The following is a 26,381-nucleotide window of genomic DNA, read 5'->3' on the forward strand; positions in this document are numbered from 1 at the left end:
ATGCCCAGTGTGTAGTCCACTGACCTCCCAGGTCCTCCTGGACCTAATAGAGCTGTGGAGCACACTGGTGTGATTTGTCTAAACAGCAGGTTTGGATCAGGGTCACTGGTGACACTAACACTGTAAGTAGGGCTTCTCAGAAACAGGACATTAATTTTCCCTCAAAGCATCCCCCGATGGAACTGAAGACATGCTCAATTGGTGAGGTGTCTGCCATGCATGAGGACCTGAGTTTGGGTCCCCAGCACCCACATAAAGAGCTGGATATGGTGTCATGTGTCTGTTACCCCAGGGCTGGGGGAGAGGAGGGTCCCTGGGCTCACTGGTCAGCCACTGGATAGTCAGAAAGCTCCAGGTAAAAGAGATATCCTGTCTCAAAAATAAGGTGGGGAGCAATAGAAAAAGACCCCGAAATTGACCTCTGACCTACACACACACACACTCCCCCCCCACACTCCCTCCCCCATCTACAGGTAGCTTATTTGTCAATCACAAAGAGGAAAAGGTGTCTTTTTGAAGAGGTTGGATCACATCTTTTAGCTGAGTTCCAGCTTCTTAAACTGAGGGTTGTGAGCCCCATAGAGAGACTGAAGGTGGAGTTGTGAAAAATTTAACAAGAAAGATCTGTGAATAAGTAAAACCAAAACTTACTTCAAAATCAAACCTAAATGAACCCAAGGTGTTATTGCCTCAGACACCTTTGCTGCAGCCTCAGCTCTGAACTCCCCACAGGCACACTTTTCACTGTTCACACTCGTCACACCACACACCAGACAGTGCTGTCCCAAATGCCTCAGCTCAGATTGCAGACTACTGCATGTTATGACTCTCCATGTTATTACTGCGTACACAAAGTTTTCTGGTTTTAGAGAATCATAAGTTTAATCATAAACACAAAGACTTCACATTTCCCTGCCTCCATTCCTCGGCATGTGAGTATTACAGTGTGTCTCTGGGATGTATTAGAATGTTTGACTTAAGAGTTGTTGATTGAGGGCTGGAGAGATGGCTCAGTGGTTAAGAGCACTGACTGTTCTTCCACAGGTCCTGAGTTCAATTCCCAGCAACCACATGGTGGCTCACAACCATCTGTTATGAGATTCGGTATCCTCTTCTGACTAGCATGCAGGCAGAACACTGTATTCACAATAATAAATAAAATCTTTTTTAAAAAAAAAAAGAGTTGCTGATTGAGCCAGGCAGTGGTGGCATATGGCTTTAATCCCAGAACTCAGGAGGCAGAGGTAGGCAGATCTCTGTGAGTTCAAGACCAGCCTGGTCTACAAGAGCCAATTCTAGGACCGCCTCCAAAGCCACAGAAAAACCCTGTCAAGAAAAAGCAAAAATTAAAAAAAAAAAGAGTTGCTGTTTGAGGGCTGGGAGGACGGTGCAGTTAGTGATTGCCACTCAAGCATGAAGACTGAGGACCCAGTTTGAGTCTCAGCACCCATGTGGAAAGCAGCCGGTTCAGTGACATGGACTTGTAAATCTGGCACCAGGGAGGCAAAGGCGGGCAGATCCCTGATGCTCACTGGCCAACCAGCTTAAGCCAACCATTAAGGTCAGCCAGAGACTGTTAAAAAGCAAGGTGGACGGCTCCTAAGTAATGACACTCAGTGTAGTCCTCTGGCCTCTACACACACACACACACACACACACACACACACACACACACACACACACACACACACACTTGCACAACCAACCCATATGCATTTGTACACATACAAACACACATACAAAAATTCCTTTTAGAGTTGACTGTGTTTTTTATTTAAAAACAAAGATTAAATTTTTAGAAAGAATATGCTTAATATGGAATCAATTTATACTTTAACAAATGCTTAAAATTAAAAACCATTGACTGAATTTTGGTGGAATTAGAACACTTTCTAGGAATTTTTGAAATGGCCCTAAACATACTTCTGCCACTTTGCAGAATGTATTTATGTGAAGTGGTGATCTCAGCATTGCTTATGAAATCAAATTATCTGTCAGCTCTGTAAACTGTTGAGGATGTTCTACATTCTGCAATGCCAGATACCCAGCCAAGATTTATTATTGGTATTATTAGGTTTTGTTCTGTGGGAAAAGTTTCACTATATAGTTTTGGCTAGCCTGAAATTCATTATGTAGACCAGGCTGGCCTGGAACTCACTCTGTAGAGCATGTTGGGCTGAAACTTGCAGCAATCCCCCTGCCTCCTGAGTATCACAGGTACATGCTGTGCCCCACTGAGATTTAATTCTTTGTGTAAAAATAAATACCTCCAGCTCATTAGTGTGCAAGGTTGCTTTCCTTTTTAATAAATGTAAATGATGTCTATAAAATTATTTTAAAATACATTTATTTTTAAATCAACATTTTAAACATTTTACTCTATGTGTATGATTGTTTTGCCTGCATGTATGTCTGTGTACCACACATGTGCATGTGCCTCCAAGACCAGAAGAGGGCATCAGATCTCCTGGACCTGGAGTCAGGCAGTTGTGAGGCACCACGTGGGTGCTGGGAACAAAACCTGTGTCCCCCTGCAAGAGCAGCCAGTGCTCTTAACCACGGAGCCATTTCTCTAGTCCCTCTCTGTTTTTCCCCCTTTGAAGACTCATTCTATGGGGCTGGGTGGGAAATGCACATTCAGCAGCACATGCTAAGACTGGAATTGTACAGAGATCTTCGTGACTCCTGCACGAGGATAACATGCTTTAGTCACTACATAATAACCAATCATATGATCCAGCTATGTATTTAAAAACAGTTTTCTATTATTGCACTTTCAGAGGACTTTAGGTCTTAAAAAAATTAAGTTACATTTTAATTTAGTGAGTGTGTATTTTGCTGGGGGGGGCAATGTGTGTTTATGTGCCACAGTACAGATGTGAGGTCAGAGAACAACTTTTGGGAGTTGGCTTTGTCCTGTGGTGTGGGGTTGGGGAATAAACTCAGGTGTTCAGGCCTGGTGGTAACTGCCTTTACCTACTGAGTCACCTCGCTGGCCCACTAATGAGAGACAGAGTTGTCTGAGAGAAAAGCTGTGACTGTAGAATTGCCTAGATCATGTTGGTATATGGGCACACCTGTTAGTGACTGCCTTGGTTGCTGGTTGATGCAGGAGGGCCCAGTCCATGGGTGGCTGTATAAAAAAGCCAGCTAAGCATGGGCCTGTCAGTAAGTCAGAGATTAAGCCAACAAGCAGCATTGCTCCGTGCTTTCTGCCTTTGAGTTCCTGCCTTGACTTCACTCAGTGATGGGCTATGACATGGAAGTGAAGCCAGGTAAATCCTTTCCTCTCTGTTTTGCTTATGGTCAAAGTGTTTTTGTGACAGCAATAGAAATGAAATAACACAGGAGAAGGTCTGGAGACTGCTTGCAGTGCCAGTAGCTTTGGATTTGAGTTCCCGGGCTTGAAATTCAGACACGAGACAAGCCCCCAGACAAGAATCAGTTATGGAATGGTCAAGGCAGGAAGTGGCGTAAACCTTGGGCTTCCTGCCAGCTGTGCACCCTACTGCCTATTGGTTCTCCCCGTGCCGATCTCTCCTGTTTAGCCCTCACACTCTGCCTGGCTCATCCCTACCCATTGTGTGGGTTCAGCTTTTTATTTATCATATGCGAGTGGTTGTGTGACTTAGTTCTGGGACTCAGTTCTCTCCCTCAGCCATGTGAATTCTGAGCACCTTTACCTAGTGAGTCATCTCACAGACCCTTGGTTCAGTTTTAAATGGTAGTTAAAGGGCCTTATCTTTCCTTCTCACTCCTCCTCTTCCTCTTCTCTTCCCCCTCCCTCTCCCTCCCTAAATCCCTTCCCTTTTCCTCCCTTCTCTCCCCTCTCCTTCTTCCCCTCCCTCCTCCTTCCTCTCTCTTCTGCTGCCTCTCACTTTCCCTCAGCTTTTGGCCAGATGCTCCTGCTACCGTCTTGTGTTATCTATACTGAACAGTAGATGGTAAATTATATATTTGGCTCCTGACATCCTGCTTAGTGGCATAGAGTGCATTATTTCAGGTCGTCTAGAGAAACAGAATTGAGAGAAGGAACATACACTATACAGATGGGGTTTATGAGAGTGCCCTACAGTCAGTGGTTGGACTATTCCAACAATGGCTGTCTTCTGACAGAAAGTCCAAGCATCCAATAGTTGTTTGGTTCAGGAGGCTGGATGTCTCAGCTGGTCTTCAGTACACACTGGAATCCTGAAGAAGTAGGCTCTAATGCTAGTGAAGGAATGAACTTGCCAGACGAGCAAGGGCTTCTTCCATGTCCTGTCTACAGGCTGCCACCAGAAGGTGTGGCCCAGATTTACAGTGTGCCTTCTTACCTCAGAAGATCTGGTTTTAGGTTGGGTCTTCTTTGACTGCAATGATCCAATCAATAGAAATCCCTCACAGGTGCACCCAGCAGTTTGGGTTTGGTTAATTTCTGATGCAGTCAAGTTGACAACCAAGAATGCCACCACAGAGGTTACAAAGAAGTTTGCATTTTACTTGGAAATGGGTACCAGGAAAGATTATGAAGAGTTTGAAAGATTATGAAGATTATGAAATATTATTAAGAGTTTGAAGCCAGCCTGGTCAACATAGTGAGTTCCAGGACAGCCAGGGTTACATAGAGAGATCCTGTGTCAAAAAATAGAAATACAATATTTTTATTCTTTGAGAATTTCATACATGAATTAAATGTATTTTTAGATCATATTCATCCCCAACTCTTCCACTTAGCTCCTCCCAGATCCACCCCACACCCTCCAACTTCTTGTTCTGTCTTAGTCACTGTCCTATTGCTGTGAAGCGACACCATGACCAAGGAAACTTTTATAAGGAACGCCTTTAGCTGGGGGCTTGCTTACAGTTTCAGGGTTAGTCCATTGTCATCATGGTGGGGAAGCATGGTGGCACACAGGCAGGCATGCTGCTGGGATGGTACCGAGAGCTTTACATCCTGATCCACTGCAGAGAGAGAAGACGCTGGGCCTGGTGTGGGCTTTTGAAACCTCAAAGCCCATTCCCAGGAATGCATCTCCTGCAACAAGGCCACATGTCCTAAATCTTTCCAAATACTCACCAATTGGACACTAAGAATGCAAAAGATGAGCCTATGGGGCCTAGTCTCATCCAAACCATCACACTCTCTATATATCACTTTTTACAAAACAACCCACACATCTTGCCACACAGGTTGTTATTGCGGCTCACAGGGTTCACAGCTAGGTGAGACCATTGGTGACTTTTCTTTCCCAGCAGCCTGCATGTCACCTTCTGGAACTGTGAGAGCTAGCCAGCAGGGAGGAAGCTTCATGATTGGTACATATTTGATTTCTCCATGCCCTGTGACCTGTGTGAGTTTGTTCGTTTGTTTTTTTTTTCCAGAAATAGGATCAGTCTTCCCATCAAGTTCTGGTGGTCATCCAAGGGCAATGACAATAATCTGTTTTGGGTATTTGGGATACCTCTTGTTTATTTTTTCATACAGAGTCTCATGCAGCCCAGACTGTCCTCTGACTCACTGTGTAGCTGAGGTTAGCCTTGAATTCCAGTCTCTCATGCTTTCACCTTCCAAGTAATAGGATTACAGATGTGCACCGCCACTGTGACCCTCTACCTCTGACCTATCTCCCCCAGTCTCCTACTCATCTCTGCTTGGGGCTTCCCAGCAGGTCCACAGGGGCAGGATGCTGCTCAGGCATGTGTTTGCAGAGGACCACTGGAGACCATAGCCCTGTGGAATAGAGAGAGGCCCATCTTGCCTCTTTCAGGCACACTGGCTATAGGCAGTCAGGCTGGCGATGGGGAGTTGGAAGCAACATCATTGACTGGTGTGCTCCCAGCTGGGGCTACAGCAGGGGCCACAGCCTAGCAGCCACCCTCAGCCAGCTGGGCCCCTCACAACTTTTACATTCGGGGGCTAGCTGCCTGTTGGCTCCCGGTTGAAAAGACTTCCTGCCAAGCTTACCCGGCACTGACCTCCCAGCATTCCTCTTCCCTAAAGCCCTTCTGCCAGGCACTCTAATAGAGTGGCTGGAGAGCAGGGCACAGCAGGAGACATTTCTTGTGAGCCCCACACCTCCCTGAAAAATCCCCAGAGCAGCCAGCTCTTGTGGCCTCTCCACACAGGTGACTGGGGCCACGTCCATCCCACAGGACTTTTGAGCCAGTCTTAGTTAGGCCAACTCCAGCCTGGGGGCCCAGAGTGAAAAGGTTCCTTCTAGCTTTCCTCCATTCTGGGCCCTCAGGCCTGTCTGCAGGAACTTTGGCTCTCCTTCTCTCTTACACTCTTTGCCAAGCTCAGGGCTTAATAGAACTGATTCTTTTGGCTTGAGGCTGCCTTTGATGACTGTGTCAAATGAGATGGAATCTGGCCAGGTTGTTATAGGAACTCAGGAGAATCCCTGGGGTAGGAGAAATAATGAGAATTCAGGGCTTTTCACCGCATTTCACCAGAAAGTAGAGCATAGCATTGTCCAGGCCCATAGAGGCCCAGGCAGCAGAAGGAAGCCACTCAGGCTTGGGGACCCTGAGCACCTCTAGGAGGTTTTGGGGTGCTGGGGGCTAGGGGTGCCTGTTAAAGGTTTAATGAAACTTAGTTCAAGTGCTAAATCCTGAAGTTACTCCTTATGCAGCCTTAAGCAAATTAAAATAATGTGATCCCATTTTACTGAGACACAAGGCCAATTGTGGTGCTCACCTACTCTCCTAACTTGGGGAGTTGAGGCAGAAGGGTTGCCCACAAGTTAGAGGCCAGTCTCAGCTACACGGTGAGATCAAGGGTAGCCTGGGCTACAAAGTGAAACCCTGCCCCTAAAACACAAACCAAAACAAAAACAAAGGAAGCAAAGAAAAAAAAAATAAAACCATTCAGAGTCTAGAATAGAAGTTAAGCTTTTGCTGGGGTTTTCCTGGTGTTGTGTACTGTGGTTGGGAATGAGGTTTTCTATGTTTTCCTGCCTCTTCTGATACCTTCATTTTCCTTTTTCTTCTTTTGGCCTCACACTTGAGAGCCTCCTGCCTTAGCCTCTTGAATGCTGGGGTCCCAGGCACATGTCACCATGTTCAGTTTCTTTGTTGCTATTTTTTTAAGAGAGAGAGAGAGAGAGAGAGAGTGTGTGTGTGTGTGTGTGTGTGTGTGTGTGTGTGTGTGTCTGAGAGTTTGTGCATGTGAGTCCAATGCCCATGGAGGCAAAAGAGGTCCTTACATCCTATGAAACTGGGGTTACAGGTTAGCCCTCTCATGTGGGTGCTGGGAATCAAACTTGGGTCCTCTGGAAAAGCTTTACTGGGCATCTGTAGTCCAGTTTATGTATTTATAGTAGTCTTGGCCATGTGTGGGAGCTGTTCTGTAGGTCTTGAACTTGCTGTGTAACCATGGCTGATGTGACCTGATGTTCCTGCCTCCACCTCTACAGTGCTAGTATTACAGACACGCACTACCACCCATCGGCTTACTTGCTTACTTTTTAAATTGCTGTATATTCTCCCTCTCCCCCTTCTCCCTCCCCGCTCCTTCTCTCCCTCCTCCCTCTGTTTGGTTTCTTGTGTAGCCCAGGCTGCCTTCAGACTCACCATGTAACCAAAGCTGGTTTGAACTCCTGCCTGATACTTCCGACTCCACCTCACAAGAGTTAGTGTTAGGTGTATGTCACCCCCTAGAAAGTAAATTATCATTCTGTGCCCCCCAAGAGGTCTGTATAGCCTTCACTGGTCTGGAACTCACTATGTAGACCAGGCTAGCTACAAACTCACAGAGATCTGCCTTTGCCTCCTGAGTGCTGGGATTTAAAAATGTGTGCCACAGTACCTGGCTTGTTTGCCTCCTTTTGAGACGGTCTCATTGTTTAGTGTACACTGACTTGGAACTTAATCTGTAGCCCAAACGGGGTTGGAACTCATGATCCCCTGACTCTGCCTCTAATACTGGTATTGCAGGCAGACACCACCACTCCTGGCAAATTATTGTGTGACTTTTTATTGAGTGTGTTTAGTCCAGTTTGTATATCTACACTTCTGTTAGGGATCTGTAGTCTTGGCCATGTGTGGGGACTGTTCTGAAGGTCTTTATCCGAGGCTGTTGGTGAACAAAAGCTATCTTCTATCACCAGTGTTGCTTTGAAGAGTTAAAAACAAACAAACAAACAAAACCACATGCAATTCAACCCACTTTCCCTCTTTGTGACTGTCAGATATTGTAGCCATAAGTACTTCAATAAGTAATCTGTCAGCATTTTAAAAAAATTTATTCACTTATTTTGTGTGTATGTGTATGTGCTTGCAAGTATGTGTGTAAATGTGCCTCAGTGCATGTGTGGCATTCAGGGGACAGCTGGCTAGAGCTAGTTCTCTCCTTCCATCACTTGGATTCCAGGGACTAAACACAGGTAGTCAGGCTTAGCTATAGCCACTTTTACCCACTGAGCCATTTTGCTAGCCACTGCCAGTATTTTTTTAAATGACAAAAATAAATCGTGGAAGCATAATGTGACTATATCCACCTAATAGACGCTTTCGACGTTATAACTGAAGTTGAGTTCTTTCTGACCCATGTCATACCTTGGTCCTTTTTTTCTCCAACCTAAGTCATTCCTGTTACGGGCTTGGTGGGTCTCCACTCCTTTTTTCTTGTTTTCATATACTCCTAGAAAACCTTTTACCTGCTGCCTCCTCCCCGTGTGTCTGTATCTCTGTGTGTGTTTGGTCCAGCGAATGATGTTATACAGCTTGGCCATTTTGTTCTCACTCAGGAAATTACCCCGATGTGGTCAGGAAATGCTTGCTAGGTTTTGTTTCCTTCCTCAGTGTTGGGGATGGGACTCAGAGCCAAAAGTATATGAAGCAAGTGCTCTAGCCCTGAGCTACACCCTAGCCCTTACTTCACTTCTGGGATGTGTGTGTGTGTGTGTGTGTGTGTGTGTGTGTGTGTGTGTGTGTGTGTGTACATGCACACAGGTGTGCATGGGTGTGGAGGCCAGAGGTCAGCCTCAGGCGCTGTTGGCCTTTTTGTTTTGAGGCAGGGTCTCTCTTGGCCTGGAGCTCACCTAGTAGACCATGCTGTCTAGCCAGCAAGGCCCAGGAATTCCCATTTCAACCCCTCCAGTTCTGTGATTACAAGTATGTGCTATTTCACTTTAGCTTTTAATACCTTTTAGGAATTGAACCCAGGTCCTTGTGTTTTCATATAAGTACTTTACTGACTAACTCATCTCCCTAGTTTTACTTCCGTTTTTTGGGTGGGCTGGGCTGATCTGTTGTATATCACGCCATTACTGTTGGGTCAGGTCCCTGTGGGGGGACATTTAGACCGGACCTTTGCTGCTATTTCACATGTATTCTGAGGGCTATGGTCATGCATGTGAACACTGTCACTCTGGTTGAAGGCAGAACTGTCTGTCAGAAGTATTGGTCTGATGCCACACAGTGTCTCATCTCTTTCCTCTACAGAGACGTCTCAGAGAGGCTGTGCAATTGCTGGAGGACTACAAGCATGGCACCCTACGTCCAGGAGTCACCAACGAGCAGGTACCAACGAGCAGGTGCCTCTGCTGGGGGCAGAGGAGGGATCCAGATTCTGTGGGCAATCGGCCCAAGTTTTTCTTTTTGTTCAGAAACTTTATTTCAAAACTTAATTATGTGCTGGGTGGTGGTGGTGCATACCTTTAATCTCAGCACTTGGGAGGCCAGCCTGGTCTGCAGAGTGAGTTTCAGGACAGTTAGGGCTGTTACACAGAGGAACTTTGTCTCCAAACAAACAAACGAAAGCTTAATTATGTATTTTTCAAAGAAATATTTACACATAGTTAAAAAAGGCCCTTGTGGGGGAAAAAGCACTGTGTTGTCACTCCCCAGTCCTATCCCTGGTCACCGGAAAAAACTTTTAAGGGCGTCTCAGGTGTAAATCTGTGTTTTCAGATGTAAATCTGTGTTTGTCCGTCTGAACTGCCTTTTCTCAGCTCTTTGGCTCTGATGTTGTGTCTGCTGAGGATTCATTTCTCATACCCTCCACTTCTGTTCTGTTAGGACACGTCTCCCCTCCTTGAACATTTAATCGTGGTTATATGATATGTATTTCAGCTGCTCATGTTATCTTAATTGTTAAATAACATTTACTGAACGGTCGAGTCAAGTTGTTTGTATCATGGCTGTTTTTTTCTTCTTTTTCAACTTTATGTTTTATTTGGAGTTAATCATTGCCCATGGTTTCCACTGACAAGCTTTGTTCCACTTCTAGCTCTTTCTGTATCTTCTGCATTCAGCATTTCAGGGCCTCCTTTTAACTGGAAGTTCCTTGTATGGCCATTTCCCTTTCCTTCATCCAGCCAGTCCTAGGTCTTTCTTTTCTTTGTGTATCCTGTAGTTATGGTGAAATATTTTTCGTAGCTCCCTGAAAGGAGTGGATGGGAGGAATGTTTAAATGTTTGGAGGGCTTTTGTTATCATTGTTTTTGAGATAGTGTCTCACTGTGCAGTGTTGGTTGTCTGAAAAGTCACTGTGCAGACAAGGCTGGCCTCACACACACACATGCCACCACTCAGACTGAACTGAAAGTTTGGGTGAGAGAGTCCTAGGTTGACAATGGTTTTTTTTCTTGTTGTTGTTGTTTTCTCATACTTTTGAAGACCATCACTTATTTTATCCTGGCCTACAGTATGGCTTTTGGAAATTCTGTTGCCATTTAATTTCCGATTTTTCTGAAGTTGCTGACTTAGGGTTTCTATTGCTGTGAAGAAACACTATGACCATGACAACTTTTACAAAGAAAAACATTTAATTGGGGCTGGCTTACAGTTCAGAGGTTTAGTCCATTATCATCATGACAGGAAGCATGGCAGCGTGCAGGCAGACATGGTGCTGGAGAAGGAGCTGAGAGTTCTGCATCTGGATCTGAAGGCAGCAGGAAGAGACTGAGACATGCTTCCTCCAACAAGGCCACACCTCCTAATGGTGCTACTGCTTATGAGTCTAAGGAGGCCATTTTTTTTTCACATTACCACAGTTGCCTACTTTCTTTCTCTGGAGTTATTTGTGATCCTTTCATCCCCTCCTCCCACTCAGCCTCCTCTCCCCTTCCTCCTCTTCCCTTTTCCTTTTGAGATAGGATCTCATGTAGCCTAGGATGACTCTCAATCTTCCGGAATAGACAAGGATGACCTTGAACTCTGAGTTCTCTTGACTTCAGATTCTCTCCATTTTAAAAGGGCTTGGACTACAGGCCTTTTTTGAGACAGGCTCTCCCTAGTTAGTTCAACCTCAAACTCATGGCATTCCTTCTGCCTTAGCCTTTTGAATGCTGGGATTACATTTCCCTACTCTGTTTATCCTAAGTCTTTTTTTTTTTTTTTTGGTTTTTCGAGACAGGGTTTCTCTGCATTATTTTGGAGGCTGTCCTGGAACTCGCTTGGTAGACCAGGGTGGCCTCGAACTCACAGAGATCCGCCTGCCTCTGCCTCCCGAGTGCTGGGATTAAAGGCGTGCGCCTATGTCTTTTAAACATCATTATTTTGGATTTTTGGTGACCCCTTTAAATCTGAAAGTTCTTTGCAGTCCTAGCAAGCATGTTTACAATTTTTTCATTGTTGTTTTTGAGACAGGGTCTCACTCTGGAGCTGGCTAACCTTGAACTCAAGTTACTTCTCCTAACTCAGCCTCCCAACTGCTGGGATTAGAGGAGTGAGTCACCATATTCAGCTACTCTGTATTTTTTGATCATTTATTATCATTCTGGAACTCCCAGACTTCAGATATTAGCTGTATTTTGTGTGTCATGTGTCCTCAGTATGTACTTGTCAGCGTGCACATGTGCGTGTGCAGGTGCACATGTGTGCAGTAGTGTGTAGAAGACAGAGGGTGTCTTTCCTCGATCACTCACTATATTTATATTTAATTTTTGAGAAGCTGTGGATCATTGGTTTGGCTATGATGCTTGGCCATTGCTCTGCAAGGATCCACTGATCTCTTCCCCTCACATCACCGGGTTTACAAGTGTACACTGTCACATCAGGCTTTTTCCACAGGTGTTGGGGATTCAATTTCAGGTGTTCACGTTTGCATGGTGGACACTTCACCAAGAGCCATCTCCCAAGTCCCACATGTTGGACATCTTAAACTGCCACTCGGGTTTCCTTCTTCCCTCTCTTCCTACATCCTAGGGACTGAACCAGGGCCTGCTGTGTGCTAGGCCAGTGCTCACCACTGAACTACATCCTCATTCTCAGGTTTCCTCGTCTCTCCTTCCCCTTCCATTCCATCACTACAGGACAGAGAGCAAGGACGAAGCAGGGTGGCAGGACACGGGACACCCCACCCCAGGCAGTGACAGTGAAGAGCACTGTTAGTGTGGGGACCAGCGGCTGTTCAGTCTCAGGGCAGCTAGAGAGCCTCCCTCCCTCCCTCCCTCCCTCCCTCCCTCCCTCCCTCCCTCCCTCCCTCCCTCCCTCCCTCCCTCCCTCCTTTCCTTCCTTTGTTTCTTGGTGTTTTGAGACAGGGTATCTCTGTGTAGTCCTGGCTGTCCTGGAACACATTATGTAGATCAGGCTGGCCCTCAACTCAGGAAGCTCCTCCCACCTCTGCCACTGAAGTGCTGAGATTAAAGGTATAAGCCGCAATACCATGCCAGGAAGAGACTGGCTGATGAGAAACCAGCTATCGAGGAGGGGCTGGGGTGGGAGGGGGCCAGGCAAGGATGAGAAAGGAGCGGGCTAGGCAAATTTGTGGTGGGATTGGCCCAGACAAAGAGACACACTGTGCTGAAGGTCCAGGGAGGAAGCACCTAAGGAGATGTGCGAGCATGGCAGAGTGACCTCAGAATCTTGGCCAAATGCCCATGCAGGGCCCTGAGGGAGTGATGAGACAAGAACTCTAGGCAGTCAAGCGGTTCTGTCTGTCTGAGGTATTTGCCCTCCAGCCCTGGGCAGGGAGGCAGGCTGTGTGTAGTTCTGTTCCCCAGTGATGGCATTTCTGTCTGGCCTTGGGTCTGCTTGGGAGACTTGGACCTCCAGCCCTCTGGCCTGAAGGAGCCCTCACACTTCCCGTGTCCTTTTGCCTGTCAGAAGTAAGACCACCTCCTGACTCTGCCTGTTACCTATCTGAGCACCCTTATGCCCCGTTCCCACTGAGCTGGGCCTCTTGGGACCTCTCTCAGCTCCCAGAGTTTGGGGATAGAGGCTCCATTATTCTCCTTGCTCCCTCAGACAGCTGAGAGCTGCTGTCCTGTTTTTCAGCCTGCTTTGTTTTCTGTCCCCAAAGCCCCTATGGGCCTCCTGGGAGTGGGGGGAGGGCCTGGAGCTTGGCATTTAGCTGCTTTCTGTGCTGCTGCGTTCTGGCTGGCAGTGGTAGTGCCTGGTGGGTCCATCTGGTGACTGGGTGGCATGCTACTCTAGGTGTGAGCCTGCCACTCTGGTCCCCAGGAGCAGCAGCCCCCTCTGCAGAGCCTGAAAAACCAGGCTGTGTGATGGCTGTCACATGTTTCCTCCCTTGGGCCTCAGTCATCAAAGTCACAGACTGGGGAATAGAGGGGACAGAGATGACATGTCATCTCCACAGCAGTGTGAAATTAAGGAGAGCTCCAGGTTCTAGCTCAGGGAGGGCCCTGCTCAAGCATGTCTGGAGCGTCCGAAGAGCTCGAGAGTTCTTGGACTTGGAGTAGACAGTAGTCTTGATCTCTGCTCCTGTAATCTGTCTGCTCCAAGGTCTTTTGGCAGGTATGTGGGTCCTGACACTGGCACTGTCACTGATGTCCTGAGCTGCCTGGATACCTAGTGTGTGCTCTTAGTCATCTAAGCCATCCCAGGTGGTTTGCTTCTATAGCCTGGCTTGCTCTCCAGCTCATGGAGAGCTGACAGCTTCTCCACATACGTTGCCTTGGTAAGTGATTGCCACACCGATGAATGATGCATGACTTGCCGGAGCTCCATGGTCTAGAGTCTCTCTCAGCCTGGTTGGTCAACCTCTTCCCCAAGCAGTTACATTGTTTCCATAACCCTTGGGAAACACCTTCCAGAACCTTCCAAGTGTCTGCTTTCCCAGATGTGTGACTTTTTGTTTACCTCTTGAGTCTTATGAGTTCGGAGGAAATGGTTATGTTGCAGGTCTCATGTGTTCCAGGCTGGCTTTAAACTCAGTATATAGCTGAGGATGACTTTGAACTTCTGCTCCACCTCCAGAGTGCTGGGATTATAGGCATGTACCACCATGCCTGGTTTATGTGATGCTGACATGGAAACCAGGACTTCAAGCATGCTAAGAGAGCGTTCTACCCACTGAGCTACCTTATTGTTTTACACTGAGATGTTTTTAGTGCTTAATAGGTAGTAGGTGCTCGCTAAGTAAATAATTTTACAATAAACATGAAAGTAAATATCCCTGTCTTCATATTGCAGAAGAGGTATTGGGGGCTCAGAAAGATTAAGTAAATCACCCCACATCTCCTAGTAAGCCAATGGGAGATTTTGCATTCCTCTGTGGGGCCTGACCTCTATTTTCAGAGAGAAGGTTTATGTGTAATGAAGCCACAGCTACCGCAGAAGCAGAAAGAACATCCCTCTTCATTCTTGTATGTGTGGAATTGGGGGGCTCCCTTCACCCCACATGGGCGGGTATAGGAACATGGTACCTGGGAGTTACCATGGCGATGCAATTAATGGTGTGCTATAATACAATGGGCCCAAATGATCAATTAGGAAGTTTTTTGTTTGTTGAAAGGAGGCATCCTTCCCGTACAGAAGGGTCCCCTTCAGGCTCTGTTTAATTACCTTCTGGAGGTTGTTTTAAATAGGCTCTGTCTTTGCTGCCTTAGGAGGTTTAGAGAAGCAGCTTGCTAGGAGACAGGGGGGAAGTAAGCCAGCCAGACTGGGGGTGGGGCCATTGTTCTCCCTCTGGGTGCTGGGGTGTGTCCTGTCTCCTAGCAGCATGTGGGACCCCAGCCCACCCCTCCTTTGGTCTCCACTTGGAGACTGAGGCAAGTTCATCTCAGACACTGGCCACTTCTGAAATCAGTAAATCTCTGTGTTGTAACAGCCACCCAGATGGCTTCCCTACACTGCCCTTTGTCCCTCCCTGTTCTCCAAGTGAGCCAAACAGAGTCTCAACTCTCAGATCCATGCAGGACCGTTACTAAAGCCAATCAGTCCCACGGGGTCAGGGCTGCCCAGTGCCATGTTCAGCCAGAGGCTCAGAGGGTGCCGGGCTGAGTACAAAGGTCAGCGCTACCCCTGGGAGTGCAGTTCAGAGTGAGGGTGCCTCTGTGCGCTGCTGGGCTCTCCACGTGGGTGGCCAGCCACCGTGGCTCAGCTGGCCTTCCATGTGAGGTTGTGTGTCCCAGGATGGTTGTTCTCCGTGATCTGCTTGCACGAGTGGCTTGTGGAACTGCAGCTTTCCCCCGTGGGCAGCATCTACTGTCTCTTCTGAATCCAGCATTTAGTTCATGGGTCCAGTAGGTCGTGGGGGAAGCCCAGCCAGAGCTGTAGCCAGTGTCCTTAACCTGTGCTTTTGAGTTGGTGAGGTAGACAGGACCGGAAGAGGCACGGATTTCACCTCCTTCCTCTTCTGACCAGTTGTTGCTTCTGTTATTTGAGACAGGGTTGTAGCCCAGGATGGCCTCACATTTACAATGGAGCTGGGATGATCTCCAACTCCTGGTCCTCTTTTCTCTGTCTCCAGAATTTAGGGGTTTTGTAGGCATATGCCCCCATGGCCAGCTCTGGTTACATTTTTATTTATTCGTTTTTGATTTGTTGAGACAGTTGTTCTCCATGTAGCCCAGGCTGACCCAGAACGTGCCATACTGTAGGATGGCTGGAATCGGGCTCCTCCTGCCTCAGTCTCCTGAGTGCTGGGGTTACATGTGTGCTTTGACTTAAAAAAAAAGTGTACAGGCCAAAGGTAGGTGGCAATTTAACCAGGGGTACAAGGCAAGATGGTGGCTAAGTCAGGGCCAAAGTGCCTCCTGAGTATTGTGATTGCAGGGAGGGCGGCCCCTGGCCCTGGGAGTTGGTACAGACACCAAGTTCTCAGTACAATGGAGATTTATTACCCCAGGGGCAAGCAGGGTGAAGGTTGGGGGAGGGGATGGGGTACCTCTGGATTGGGCAAAAGCAGACAGCAAGCAGCAGCAGGAGTTTTATTTTTCTTTTTTTCAGGAGTGGGTGTTTAAGGAGAAAAGTCTGTGTTAGGGTGTGTTGGTAAGTACTTATTAGACAGGTTAGCCAGTATAGTCAATGAATTTTGATTGTTGGACCTTGGAGTTTTGTCTCAGGAATGAGTCAGTGGCCAAATAAGGGAGTGAACCTTGAGGGCTGACTTTAGGAATGCAACCTAATGGTTTTTGCAAGAGAGAGAGAAGGGTAAAGGGCAACACCTGTTGGTGCCATGTTGGTGCCTGCTTGGGTCTGTGTCTGCCATGCTCAGGTCTGTTAGAGAGCCCTTCAGTGATTAAAGGTGTGTGCAACTAAACCTGGCTCGTGAAAATATTTAAATGCACATTATTTCTCTTTTTTCATTGGTTGCCTTTATTACATTAATTACCTAATTGATTAATCTACAGTGTGAGTCCAGGGTCTTGAGCATGCTGAGTATGTGGTCTTCCTCTTTACAGCCAGCCCTACCTTTGAAATGTATGTACATATATACATATATAGGTATATGCATGTATATGTATATCAATTAATTTTGAAAAGGTGATATGTGAACAGATACAGAATTCTAGAAGCATAAAAAGAATAAAGAATAGATAAAGAGGTTTTGGGGGCTTGGGAGATGCTCATTCAGTAAAGTGCTTGTCATGTAAGCATAAGGACCTGAACTGAATCCCTAGCACCCATGCAAAAGCCAGCATTGAGGGTGGCATGGGTCTTGAATCAGATGGTGGAGATGCAGAGATAAGAGGATTAGTGGAGCTCACTGACCAGTCAGTCCAGCAGATAGAAAGAGAGAGATTGAAGACACCTGACATTGCCTCTGCCTATTCACACCCCTGTGTGTTGGGGGTGTAGCTCACCTAGTTGGTAGAGTTCTTTCCAGCTATGTGCCCAGAAGGTGGAGGCAGGAGGATCAGGATTTCAAGGTTACTCTACATAGAGAGTTTGAGAGCAGCCTGGGATATATCAGACTGTCTTAAAAGGCAAAACAAAGCATGGGGCTGGAATGATGACTCAGCAGTTAACAGTGCACCCTTACAGAAGACCTGAGTATGATTCTCAGCACCCACACTGGGAAGCTCACAATATCTTATAATGCCAATGCCAAGGGATCTGGCGCCCTCTTCTGGCTTCTGTATTCACCTGCACTCATACACGCATACAACCCCTCCCATGTACACATACACACATAATATGTTTTAAAAGGAAGGTTGAATGGAGAGAAGAAAAGATGAAGAAAGAAAGGGGAAAAGGCAGACAGACTAGCTTTCCATCCAAGAAGTGGTAGAGTAAGGGTTTGTACCCTCCTCTTTTCCTTGCACCAACCTGTGTCTCTCTCTAAAGATAACTTCAGAGATTTCCAAGCTCTCTTCGGTCCCCAAGTTGTCTCATTTCCTCCGAATTATTTCTGCATGTGTACGTATCTAGGCTCACTGAGGAAGGAGTTTTTCACTTAGATATTTCAAACGTCAGTTTGAAACAGGGTCTCAAGTATCCCAGGCTGGCTTTGAACCAGATCCTCCTGTCTCTACATCCTGAGCCGCTGGCGCCCAGCTCACATACCTTTGCACAGGCCACTGTTTTATCCAATGCTGATGTTCATTTGTCATGTTTTCTTGACTCAAAAAGCATGTGTTATCATGGTCCAGCCCTCGGGAAGTAGAGACAGGGAGAGAAGGTATTCAAGGACACCCTGTGCTACAGGAAACCTTGTCTCAAAATTCCCTTGGCTAGAAAGCACAGTGCCGGCCAGGTACACTGACATATATGCACAAAAATGTCGTCATGAAGATGTGCTAATTAAAAATTTGAATTTGGCAAAAAAAAGGAAAACAAAACAAAGAAGTGGGCTATGAATGTAGCCCTGCTGGTAGTTTGCTTGCCTAGCGTACTCAAAGCCCCGAGTTCTGTCCCCAGTACCTTCAACTGACGCATAGGCCACCTTCATCTGAGTGAGGTGGAGGCTCCAGAAGGAGCAAGAGTTCAGGGTCATTGCCATTGCACATTGAGGTTGAGGCCAGGTTGGGCTACAGGATATCCTGTCTCAAAAATAAACAAGCTGGGGGCTGGAGTGGTGTCTCAGTGGTTAGAGCACTGGCTGCTTTCCCCGAGGACTTGGGTTCGGTTCCCGGCTCCCACACTGAGCGGCTCACAGCTGTGTGTAACTCCAGCTCCAGGGGATCTGAAGTCCCCTTCCAACCTGTGCAGGCTACACACGTGTGGCATATACTCTACACAGACAGCATTTATATCTACCCATAAACAAAAATAAATCTTAAAACAAAAAAAATAAATAAAATAAAACATGACCCAGAGAACTGAAACTTCTTGTTTCTCTCTCTCTTCCAGCTCTGGGGTGCACAGAAAATCAAACAGGTAATCTAGCTCGGGGTTCTTTTTTTCCCTTCTCGGTACTTTCCTGGACCCCTCCTCTCCCTGTCTCAGGGGTCTAGCAGAAGTCCTAATTCCATGACTAATGGGTACCCAGCCTCTCCCCACCCCCTCCTTCCTCCCAGCACCCCATTCTGGCCTGAATGGCCTCACCCCAGGAACTCTGGGAGTTTTGAGAAAAGACTGGGTTCTGATCACCAGGTCTGATTCTGTGTCTGCTGTGTGCCAGGCGAGGGCAAGGAGACTTCCAGGTGGGCACAGTGTTGGCCCCCATGGGCCTGGAGGATGGGCCAGGGGGCGGACACTGACCATGACTCACGTTTGGGTTTTCCTTTATCCTGAGAAGTGATGAAAGCCACCTGTCCAGAGGCAACACGGAGCCACTGGTGGGAGGGTCTTCTTGGGGAAGCTGTCCTTGTCCTCATCCTTAATCCTCTGCTTGTTTCTCTCCCATCCTCTCCCCACCATCAGGCTATCCTACACCCGGACACCAATGAGAAGATCTTCATGCCTTTCAGAATGTCAGGTGAGCTCCTTCTGGTTCTGTCCTGCTTGGGGTGCTGGACTTTTCCTGGGAAAACATGAAGAACCATGTATTCACCCCAGAAAGGGTGCTGAGAGCATTCCAAAGAAACAGTGCACTCAAATCTCTTGGTGAACCACCAAGTTTTATTAGGGTTACTTAAAGGAGAATTGCTGGCTCTCAGGCAGGAACAAAAACCCCATCCCAGCACAGGTGGCAACTCAGGACATCAGAATCCCTGGCACTCCCTGTCCACCTTGCAGGCAGCACCACCTAAGAGTCGCCCCAGCAAGTGTCTGCTGCTTCTGTAGCCTCAGAGAGGGCCTCAGGTGTCTTGTTACAGTACGAGCATCCCGAGCCTTTTGCAAGTACCCACATCTTCTGAGCCCCCCTTCCTCCAGAAGTGAATATTTCAGTTTGGAGGTGGTAGTCACAGCACAGCACCAGAGAAGGGCACGGCCTGTCACCCATACAGCCACAGTCTTGTCCACATGTTCACATCAGCTCAGCCCTGTTAGACACTGACCAGGCTCACACCTGTCTCCCTTCCCACCCGTGTGGCCGTGGTGGCACTGTGGCCTCTGCACTTATTCACAAACCCCTTCCTAATAGCAGCCTCATGTCTCCTGTTTTGGGCAAGCCCTGGCTTATTCAAGTCCCACATGACCCCATGCAATGCATGTTTTCTTACTATCTGCTCCCTATTCTAGCTGTAGCATCTAGACTGATTCACTGTCCTCAGACGTTGTTAAATATTAAATACCCTTCCCTTCTGGACAGCGTGAAGTGTGTACTCACGATCCTTGTGTATCCAGACAAGGAAGGGTTCCTGTTCTGTAGAGCCCGTGTGCACAGGGGTTGTGAGTTTCTACTCCTAAGAAGTCCCAGTCTGGTAGTTCCTAGAGGGCTATTTTGTGTGTTTCACACTTGAGGCTCAGAGTACAATTGTTTAGGCTGAGATGGGGGCCCTTCCCCTGGTCTGAGGTTACGGATTTTGCCCCAAGTATCTGCAGAGGGATATACTCACACCAATGTGCTACCATCTCTTCCTGGCCATTGTCACCCACTGATTCATGAGAATGTTGTAGATGGCTGCTGTCCGCTGCCTTGGAAAGGCCTCCACCGGGCTGGAAAAGGAGACCTCAGTCAGATAAGGATACCTACCCTCCCTGCCTCAGAAAGCCTTACTTCTTAGAGACTCAGCCATCTTGTGGTTGCATGATGACATTTTGTAAACTGGGGCACTGGCACCTAGGAGCCCTGGCTTTTCTGTGAAGACCTAGGCAGCAAAGGCTCTGAGCATATAGGGCCCAGAGTTGGAGCTGCACACTGCCCTCTACTGGGCAGAGCAGGCTCTTGCTCCAGCTTGCCTTCTTTTATAATTCTGGACCTTTCTGAGGCAGGCATTCCTTTCAGCCCCCTTATCCTACCCCCCCAAACTTGGCCCTGTCCCCAGAGGGAGGCGCAGGAGAGCCATGGCACCGGCACATAAAGCTGTGTTTGCTCAGGATGTGAACCTGGGTTCTCCATGCCACTCATAAGTATGGTTCCCTGGTGCCTGGCCATAGCTGACTGTCTACTGTAATCCAGAGGCTAAGGAGGCTGCTCACTGACAGCAGTGAGGGGGCCTTGCACACAGGCCAGGACCTGGCTGAACCTCACCCAGTGCTCTCCTGCTCTCCGAGGCTGGCTAGCCAGAACACTAGAGCTTTTAAATGCTCTAGCATCTAACACATGCCCGTCTCAGGCGGGAATTCCATTCCCAGGAATGGTTGTGCATTAGAAAAAGTAAAAAAAGGCTAAAGGAAGAAGGAAGATGCTTGTTTCTTAGAAAAAAAAAACATAGGGATGGGGTACTGTGTCTCAGGGAAGAAAAGGCTCAGAGGACCACTGGTGACCAGCAGTAGCTTATTCTGTCAGCAGGCCAGCTCTTGGATTCTGGAGGGAGCTGGGATTGTCTGGCAGCTGGGGAATGGAGAGGGGGCGGAGTTTGAGGGGTGGTGAGCCCTTTGCTATGGGGAAAGCTGAGTTGAGGGAGGGCTGTGGTCTCTTTCTGTGATTGTCCTGGACTTCTTCACCAGGACCACGGAGCAGAGCAAGCCCCAGAGGCTTCTGGGCATCTCATGAGACCCAGAAGGTTCATGGGACCTGACTTTTTCTCTCCCCCCACCCCTACAGGTTACATTCCTTTTGGGACGCCAATTGTAAGTCTTACCTGCAAAGGGTTTTCTTTTCCAAAATGAAGCTTCGAATGTCTAACGGCACCACTGCTCATAAACTCGAGGCAGAGATCTAGTTTCTGTGCTGGTGGGCATTGCTGGAGACAGGGCTTGCACATCCGTCCTCCCTGGGCTCTACAGCACTCCACCAGGAGCTGCACCCACCCGGGGGTGGGGAAGTGGCTCGGACCCTCCCTGGAGACTGGAAGTCTTCCAAAGGAACCGGGGAAGCGGGAAGACAAGGGCACCTTGTGGAAATTGAAGTTGCAAATTAATTCAGAAAGGGTTTCTGGTGTTCTTTTTGTTTGGTTTTGGAGTCGGGTTTAGCCCTGCTCATGATTTCTTTCCTGTGTTAAGTATTCTGTGTTATGAATATGGATTAAGTCTGAAAAACAGTGCTGAATGAGAAAATAGTAGCACAGTAGTAATACTCGCTGATGTCATTTATATCATGTTTAAAAATGTGCAAAGTGATAGTATATATAGTGTATGGGTGTATGTTCTGTGTATGTGTGAGAACAGCCCTGGGAATGACAAGCAGGAGTCACTGTCCCTTTCGCTCTGGGTGGAGAAGGGTGGAACCCAGCAGGAAAGCAGTGCCACCATTCCCGTTGGCCCTTACGGAGAAGGCTGTAACGTTCCACAGTCCTCTGAGAAGGCTGTAACGTTCCACAGTCCTCTGAGAAGGCTGTAACGTTCCACAGTCCTCTGAGAAGGCTGTAACGTTCCACAGTCCTCTGAGAAGGCTGTAACGTTCCACAGTCCTCTGAGGAAGTGAAGAGCGCCCACAAAGCGTGCACATCATCTTATCCCCTAGACTTGGGTGTGCTTTGAAAACTTCAAAAATTGTTTGTTTCCCCCTATATTCATTTTTTATTCAACTTTCCTCCTAATGCTCTCAATCAGACCTAAGGCCTTGTGCTGGCTAAAGAAGTTCTTTAGCGCTGAGCCCATCCACAGTCCTTGGGGGTTTTGCTTTGTTTTGTTTTTTGAGACACTTTCTCTGCATGGCCTGATCCTCCTGCCTCCACCTCCTGAGTCCTGGGATTACAAATGTGCACCACCATACTTGCCTTGTGTGACCCTGCAGTTGGAACCAAGCTATATCCTACCCTTTCTAAGCCCGGCTTTCCGTTTTCTCTTCTGGCTTGTTAATTATACTTGGTTAATTTTTCCATTTTATTCCTGGTTTATATAGAAGCAATTGTTTTCACTGGGTTTTAATGGGTCCTTTGGAAGGGGACCCTCCTCTAATTTTGGTGATGACCATTCACTCACATTATTTCATAGCACAAATGTTATACATTCTATATAGATGCACATTATAAATATCAAGAATCAAATAGTGCCCCTATCCTGTGCTGTGTCATCTGTGTGTGTGTGTGTGTGTGTGTGTGTGTGTGTGTGTGTGTGTGTGTGTGTGTCCCCACCTGACTAGGACAGGGCTTAGCATACCATTTTGCCCTATTTTTTTTCAATTGAGTAACTATTATTACAGTGTTCAGAGGCTCACCAGGGGAGACTCTCAGGAAAGGGAACTTTCTAAGAGTGCATTCCCCTAACACTTGTTTCATAAAGGACTCTGAATAAGGTTGGAGACACAAAGGTGGAAAAGACAAACTCTGCCCTTTTGTCTGCTGGGCAAGGCTAAGAAGCCTGCCTCAGGGTGTTCCTAAACACAGAGAGATCTATTGGCGTTTTGGGGCATTGTCTTTTTGTTGACATGAGTTCAACTACGTAGCCCAGGCTGGCCTCAAACTCCCAAGGCTGTCTCAGCCTCCTGAGCATTAAGACTGTGGTCCTGTGCTACCAAACCTGGCTCTTCCTCTAGTCTTTGCTTGTATACGCCTGCCATTTTTTTTGGAAATGATTTAGAGTCTTATCAACAATTGTCTCAGCATCATGGTTGTGTAGGCTTTGTGTTTGGCTAGAATGCTCTTTTGAGTAACATTTGGAGCTTGTGGATCATCCACTGTCTGCATCTTTGCTTTGCAGGCAATGTCTTTTTTTTTCCCCCTTTCAGGCATGAACAATATTTGGCTCAAATGTGTTTTCTTTTGTAAGTAAATTTTTCCATTTCTTGGGGAAATCATTTGATATATTTTTCTCTTATCTTTGGAGTTCAAAAATATCTCTGGGATTAAAAGAAAAAAAATGTATATTTTATACAAGTAATATGAATATGTTCTTTGGGATTCAAAAATACCACCAAGAGTTTTTTTTATAAAGAATATTTTAATGCTAGCACATGCCTGTAATCCCAGAATTTTGGAGATGGGGACGCAAGAATCAGGAGTTCAGGGCCAGCTTCAGCAACACAGAGTTCGTTCAAAACCCTAAGATACATGAGACTATGACTAAAAGCAATTAACATTTAAAGATAAAATATTGAATACTTATATAAACAGTACATCCCTGTCTTATTAGCTTTGAATTCAAACAATGCAAACAGAAGCTCAAGTCCTTTCCCCAGAAGTTACATCTGCTTGAAGTTTGGCTTAGCTTCAGACTTTAACCATGTGCGTATATGCAAATTATCATGTACAGTTATTCTTTTGGAGTCAGATTCCCTGGCTTGTGCTTAGATTTAGAGCTCCACTGAAGGCTGAGGCAGGGGGATCACTTGAGCTGTGCAGTTTGAGACCAGTCAGGTCAACATGGTCAGGTCACTTCTCAAAAAGAAGAGGGCATAGGGTCCCCTGGAGCTGGAGTTATGGGAGTTTGTGAGCTCTCTGATGTGGGTGCTGGGAACTGAACTCAGGTCCTCTGCAAGAACAGCAGTTACTCCTTATTGTTGAGCCATCTTCCCAGCTCATTGGTTGAGATGAAGTGGTCCCTTTTAGAAAAGTATTATTTGTTGTTATTATCACTTAACCTTACTCAGAGAACATGACCGTTATAAGTCTGTCATGTAGAATTTGTGGTTCTCTTTGTAGCATAGCTTATCAGTTATGTGTAGGTCATCTGCGTGTGACAGAGTTGCAGTGACTTACACGTTATTTCTCTCAAATGTCAAGGAAGTTTGGATGTGGGTAGAATTGCCCAAGGCCATCAGGAACCCAGTCTTCGTTTTTCGTCGTTCATTCTCACTGCTAGTTTCTGTTGTACATGTCACCTCACAGCCCACATGACAGCTGCTGGAATCTAGTCATATGCACATTTCAGAGAGGACAAAGAAGATACTAGTGAATTATCTCCCAACTGAGTCATCTATCTTTGAGGAGTTTTCGTGGGAGTCCCATACAACCGTGGCATTTCATGGGGAATTTAGCTGCTATATAGTTGACTCTCAGTCATACAGAGATTTTTATGAATGAGAAAGAAGGGTTGAACAGTTCATAAATAGGCATGCAAGAGTCTGTCACAGTCATTTTTGTGTTTGCACACGTGTCTTGGGGTGTGAGTGTGTGTGTGAGTGTGTGTGTGGTTGTGTGTGTGGTTGCGGTGTGTGTGTGTGTGAGTGTGTGTGTGGTTGTGTGTGTGTGGTGTGTGTGTCTGTGTGTGTGTGGTGTGTGTGTGTGTGTGTGTGTGGTTGCAGTGTGTGTGTGTGTGAGTGTGTGGTTGCCGTGTATAAGGTCAGAAGACAACCTCAGGTGTTGTTCCTCATGCATCATCCATCTTCTTTTTGACACCGGGTCTTTCACTGGCCTGGAACTCACCAAGCAGTCTAGGCTGGCCAGTGAGACACTTCCCCTGTGCTGAGGTAAACATGTATCACCACACCCCATACCTCACTTTTTAAAGTGGGTCCTGGGGGGGGGAGTTTGAACCCAGGTCCTCATGCTTGCAAGGTGAGTACTTTACTGACTGAGCCATCTCATGAGCCCTGACATAATAATTTTTATAAACATTTACATTAATCATTATTTGGCAATATTACAAACCAGAGGCCTGGGTATCTGAGCTGGTCACTCATGAGTAGACATGGGCTCATGACCCATTGAATGACCAGGTGGATTCTTGCAGAGTCAGTGGCTGCCCTCAGCCAGGACAAATCAACAAAGTTAACGAAGTTCTGTTTTGTGCTTGTTTTGAGATGGGGTTTCACATTATAGTGCAGTCTGGTGTTGAGTTGGTGATCTTCCTGCCTCAGCCTGCTGTGTGCTGGAGAGTGGGCTTGCAGCTCTGTCCTTATTCCTATAGTGCTCCCGCATGCCCCAGACAAACCCGTTGTTGCAGGGAACTGCAGCCTTGTTGGTGTCCAAACTTGGGACGCTGATCTCCCTTGCTGTGGGCTGTGCTCTGTGAAAGCAGATGTGCAGTGTAGGCCAGTCCTCAGAGACTGTGAGTTAGCACACAGTGTGGAGACAGGTCGCCTCAGCAGCAGTGATCTCTCCACTGAGGCAAACAGGAAGCATGGCTTGGGACATGATGTCCCAGGAGACAGCCTAGCAGCGGACCTTCTTCTGAGCCCCACGTAGCCATGTTCCAAGGTTCAGAGCATTGGGCCCGAGGTGGCTCTCCAGCTGAGCCCATGGATGTGGAGAACCCGTGGCTTCTGTTCCTGTGCCTGGACATGGCAACTCCCAGCTCCCGCTCTTGACTCCCACCACCACCAAATCAAACCCTAACCTTGTATGGAAGGAGCCACAGTAGCCCCTCCACTGCCCTGAACATTCATTCATGACTGGTCCTAAGGGTCTGGAAGGTTCCAGTCCACACCTTCCTGAAGCCCCTGGTCAGAGTGAATAAGAACTACGCATGCAGAAGCCACTGAAAACGCTTACCGAAATAGAAACGAGGGTGCCAGCGAATGTGCTAGGAACTGGGCCCCTGAGTGAGGAAGGGAAGGGGCGAGGAAGGCTGGCAGGTACCTCAACCCAGAAGCTTTCAGCTGCCACATCCAAGCAGCCTCCTGCCTGCATGAGCATCCCTGCTCGACCCCATGCCCTCCTGCTTACCCTGAGAATAACCTCACTCCCTACCCCAGGGGCTCCAGAGGGACGAGCTGGTTCTCTCACAAGCACTGGTGCCAGTTTAGTCAGCAGATTTCACAGATCCACTGGCACCCATGTCGGGGCTTATTTTAAGCTTAACATTTAAAGATGGGAACTTTCCCCCACTTTAGTGTGTGGCAAAAAGATCCCAATTTATACAGAAGCACGGATGCTAAGCAGTGTGCCCAGGCCACTT

At 47.3% G+C, this 26,381-nt stretch overlaps 1 protein-coding gene and 1 long non-coding RNA gene across 6 annotated transcripts in view; one reads left to right on the forward strand and one right to left on the reverse strand.

The window, feature by feature from the left end:
• Positions 1-26,381, forward strand: part of Sfxn5 (sideroflexin 5) — a 116,896-nt gene that overhangs the window by 23,865 nt on the left and 66,650 nt on the right. For all 5 annotated transcript variants that reach the window (XM_040737324.1, XM_040737323.1, XM_040737321.1 and 2 more), the window contains exons 3-6: positions 9,427-9,504; positions 18,465-18,491; positions 18,978-19,032; positions 21,208-21,233. In XM_040737324.1, the coding sequence (XP_040593258.1) occupies positions 9,427-9,504; positions 18,465-18,491; positions 18,978-19,032; positions 21,208-21,233 (186 nt within the window). The remainder of the gene's footprint in view (positions 1-9,426; positions 9,505-18,464; positions 18,492-18,977; positions 19,033-21,207; positions 21,234-26,381) is intronic.
• On the reverse strand, positions 18,621-21,382 carry LOC106021207. The gene is made up of 3 exons (XR_001196537.3): positions 21,245-21,382; positions 20,057-20,156; positions 18,621-19,077 (listed from the first exon to the last, which is right to left on the reverse strand). It is a non-coding gene; the product is annotated as an uncharacterized LOC106021207 (long non-coding RNA).

This window comes from Mesocricetus auratus, unplaced genomic scaffold (genome assembly GCF_017639785.1).
Source record: "Mesocricetus auratus isolate SY011 unplaced genomic scaffold, BCM_Maur_2.0 Super-Scaffold_100676, whole genome shotgun sequence".
Lineage (NCBI taxonomy): Eukaryota > Metazoa > Chordata > Mammalia > Rodentia > Cricetidae > Mesocricetus > Mesocricetus auratus.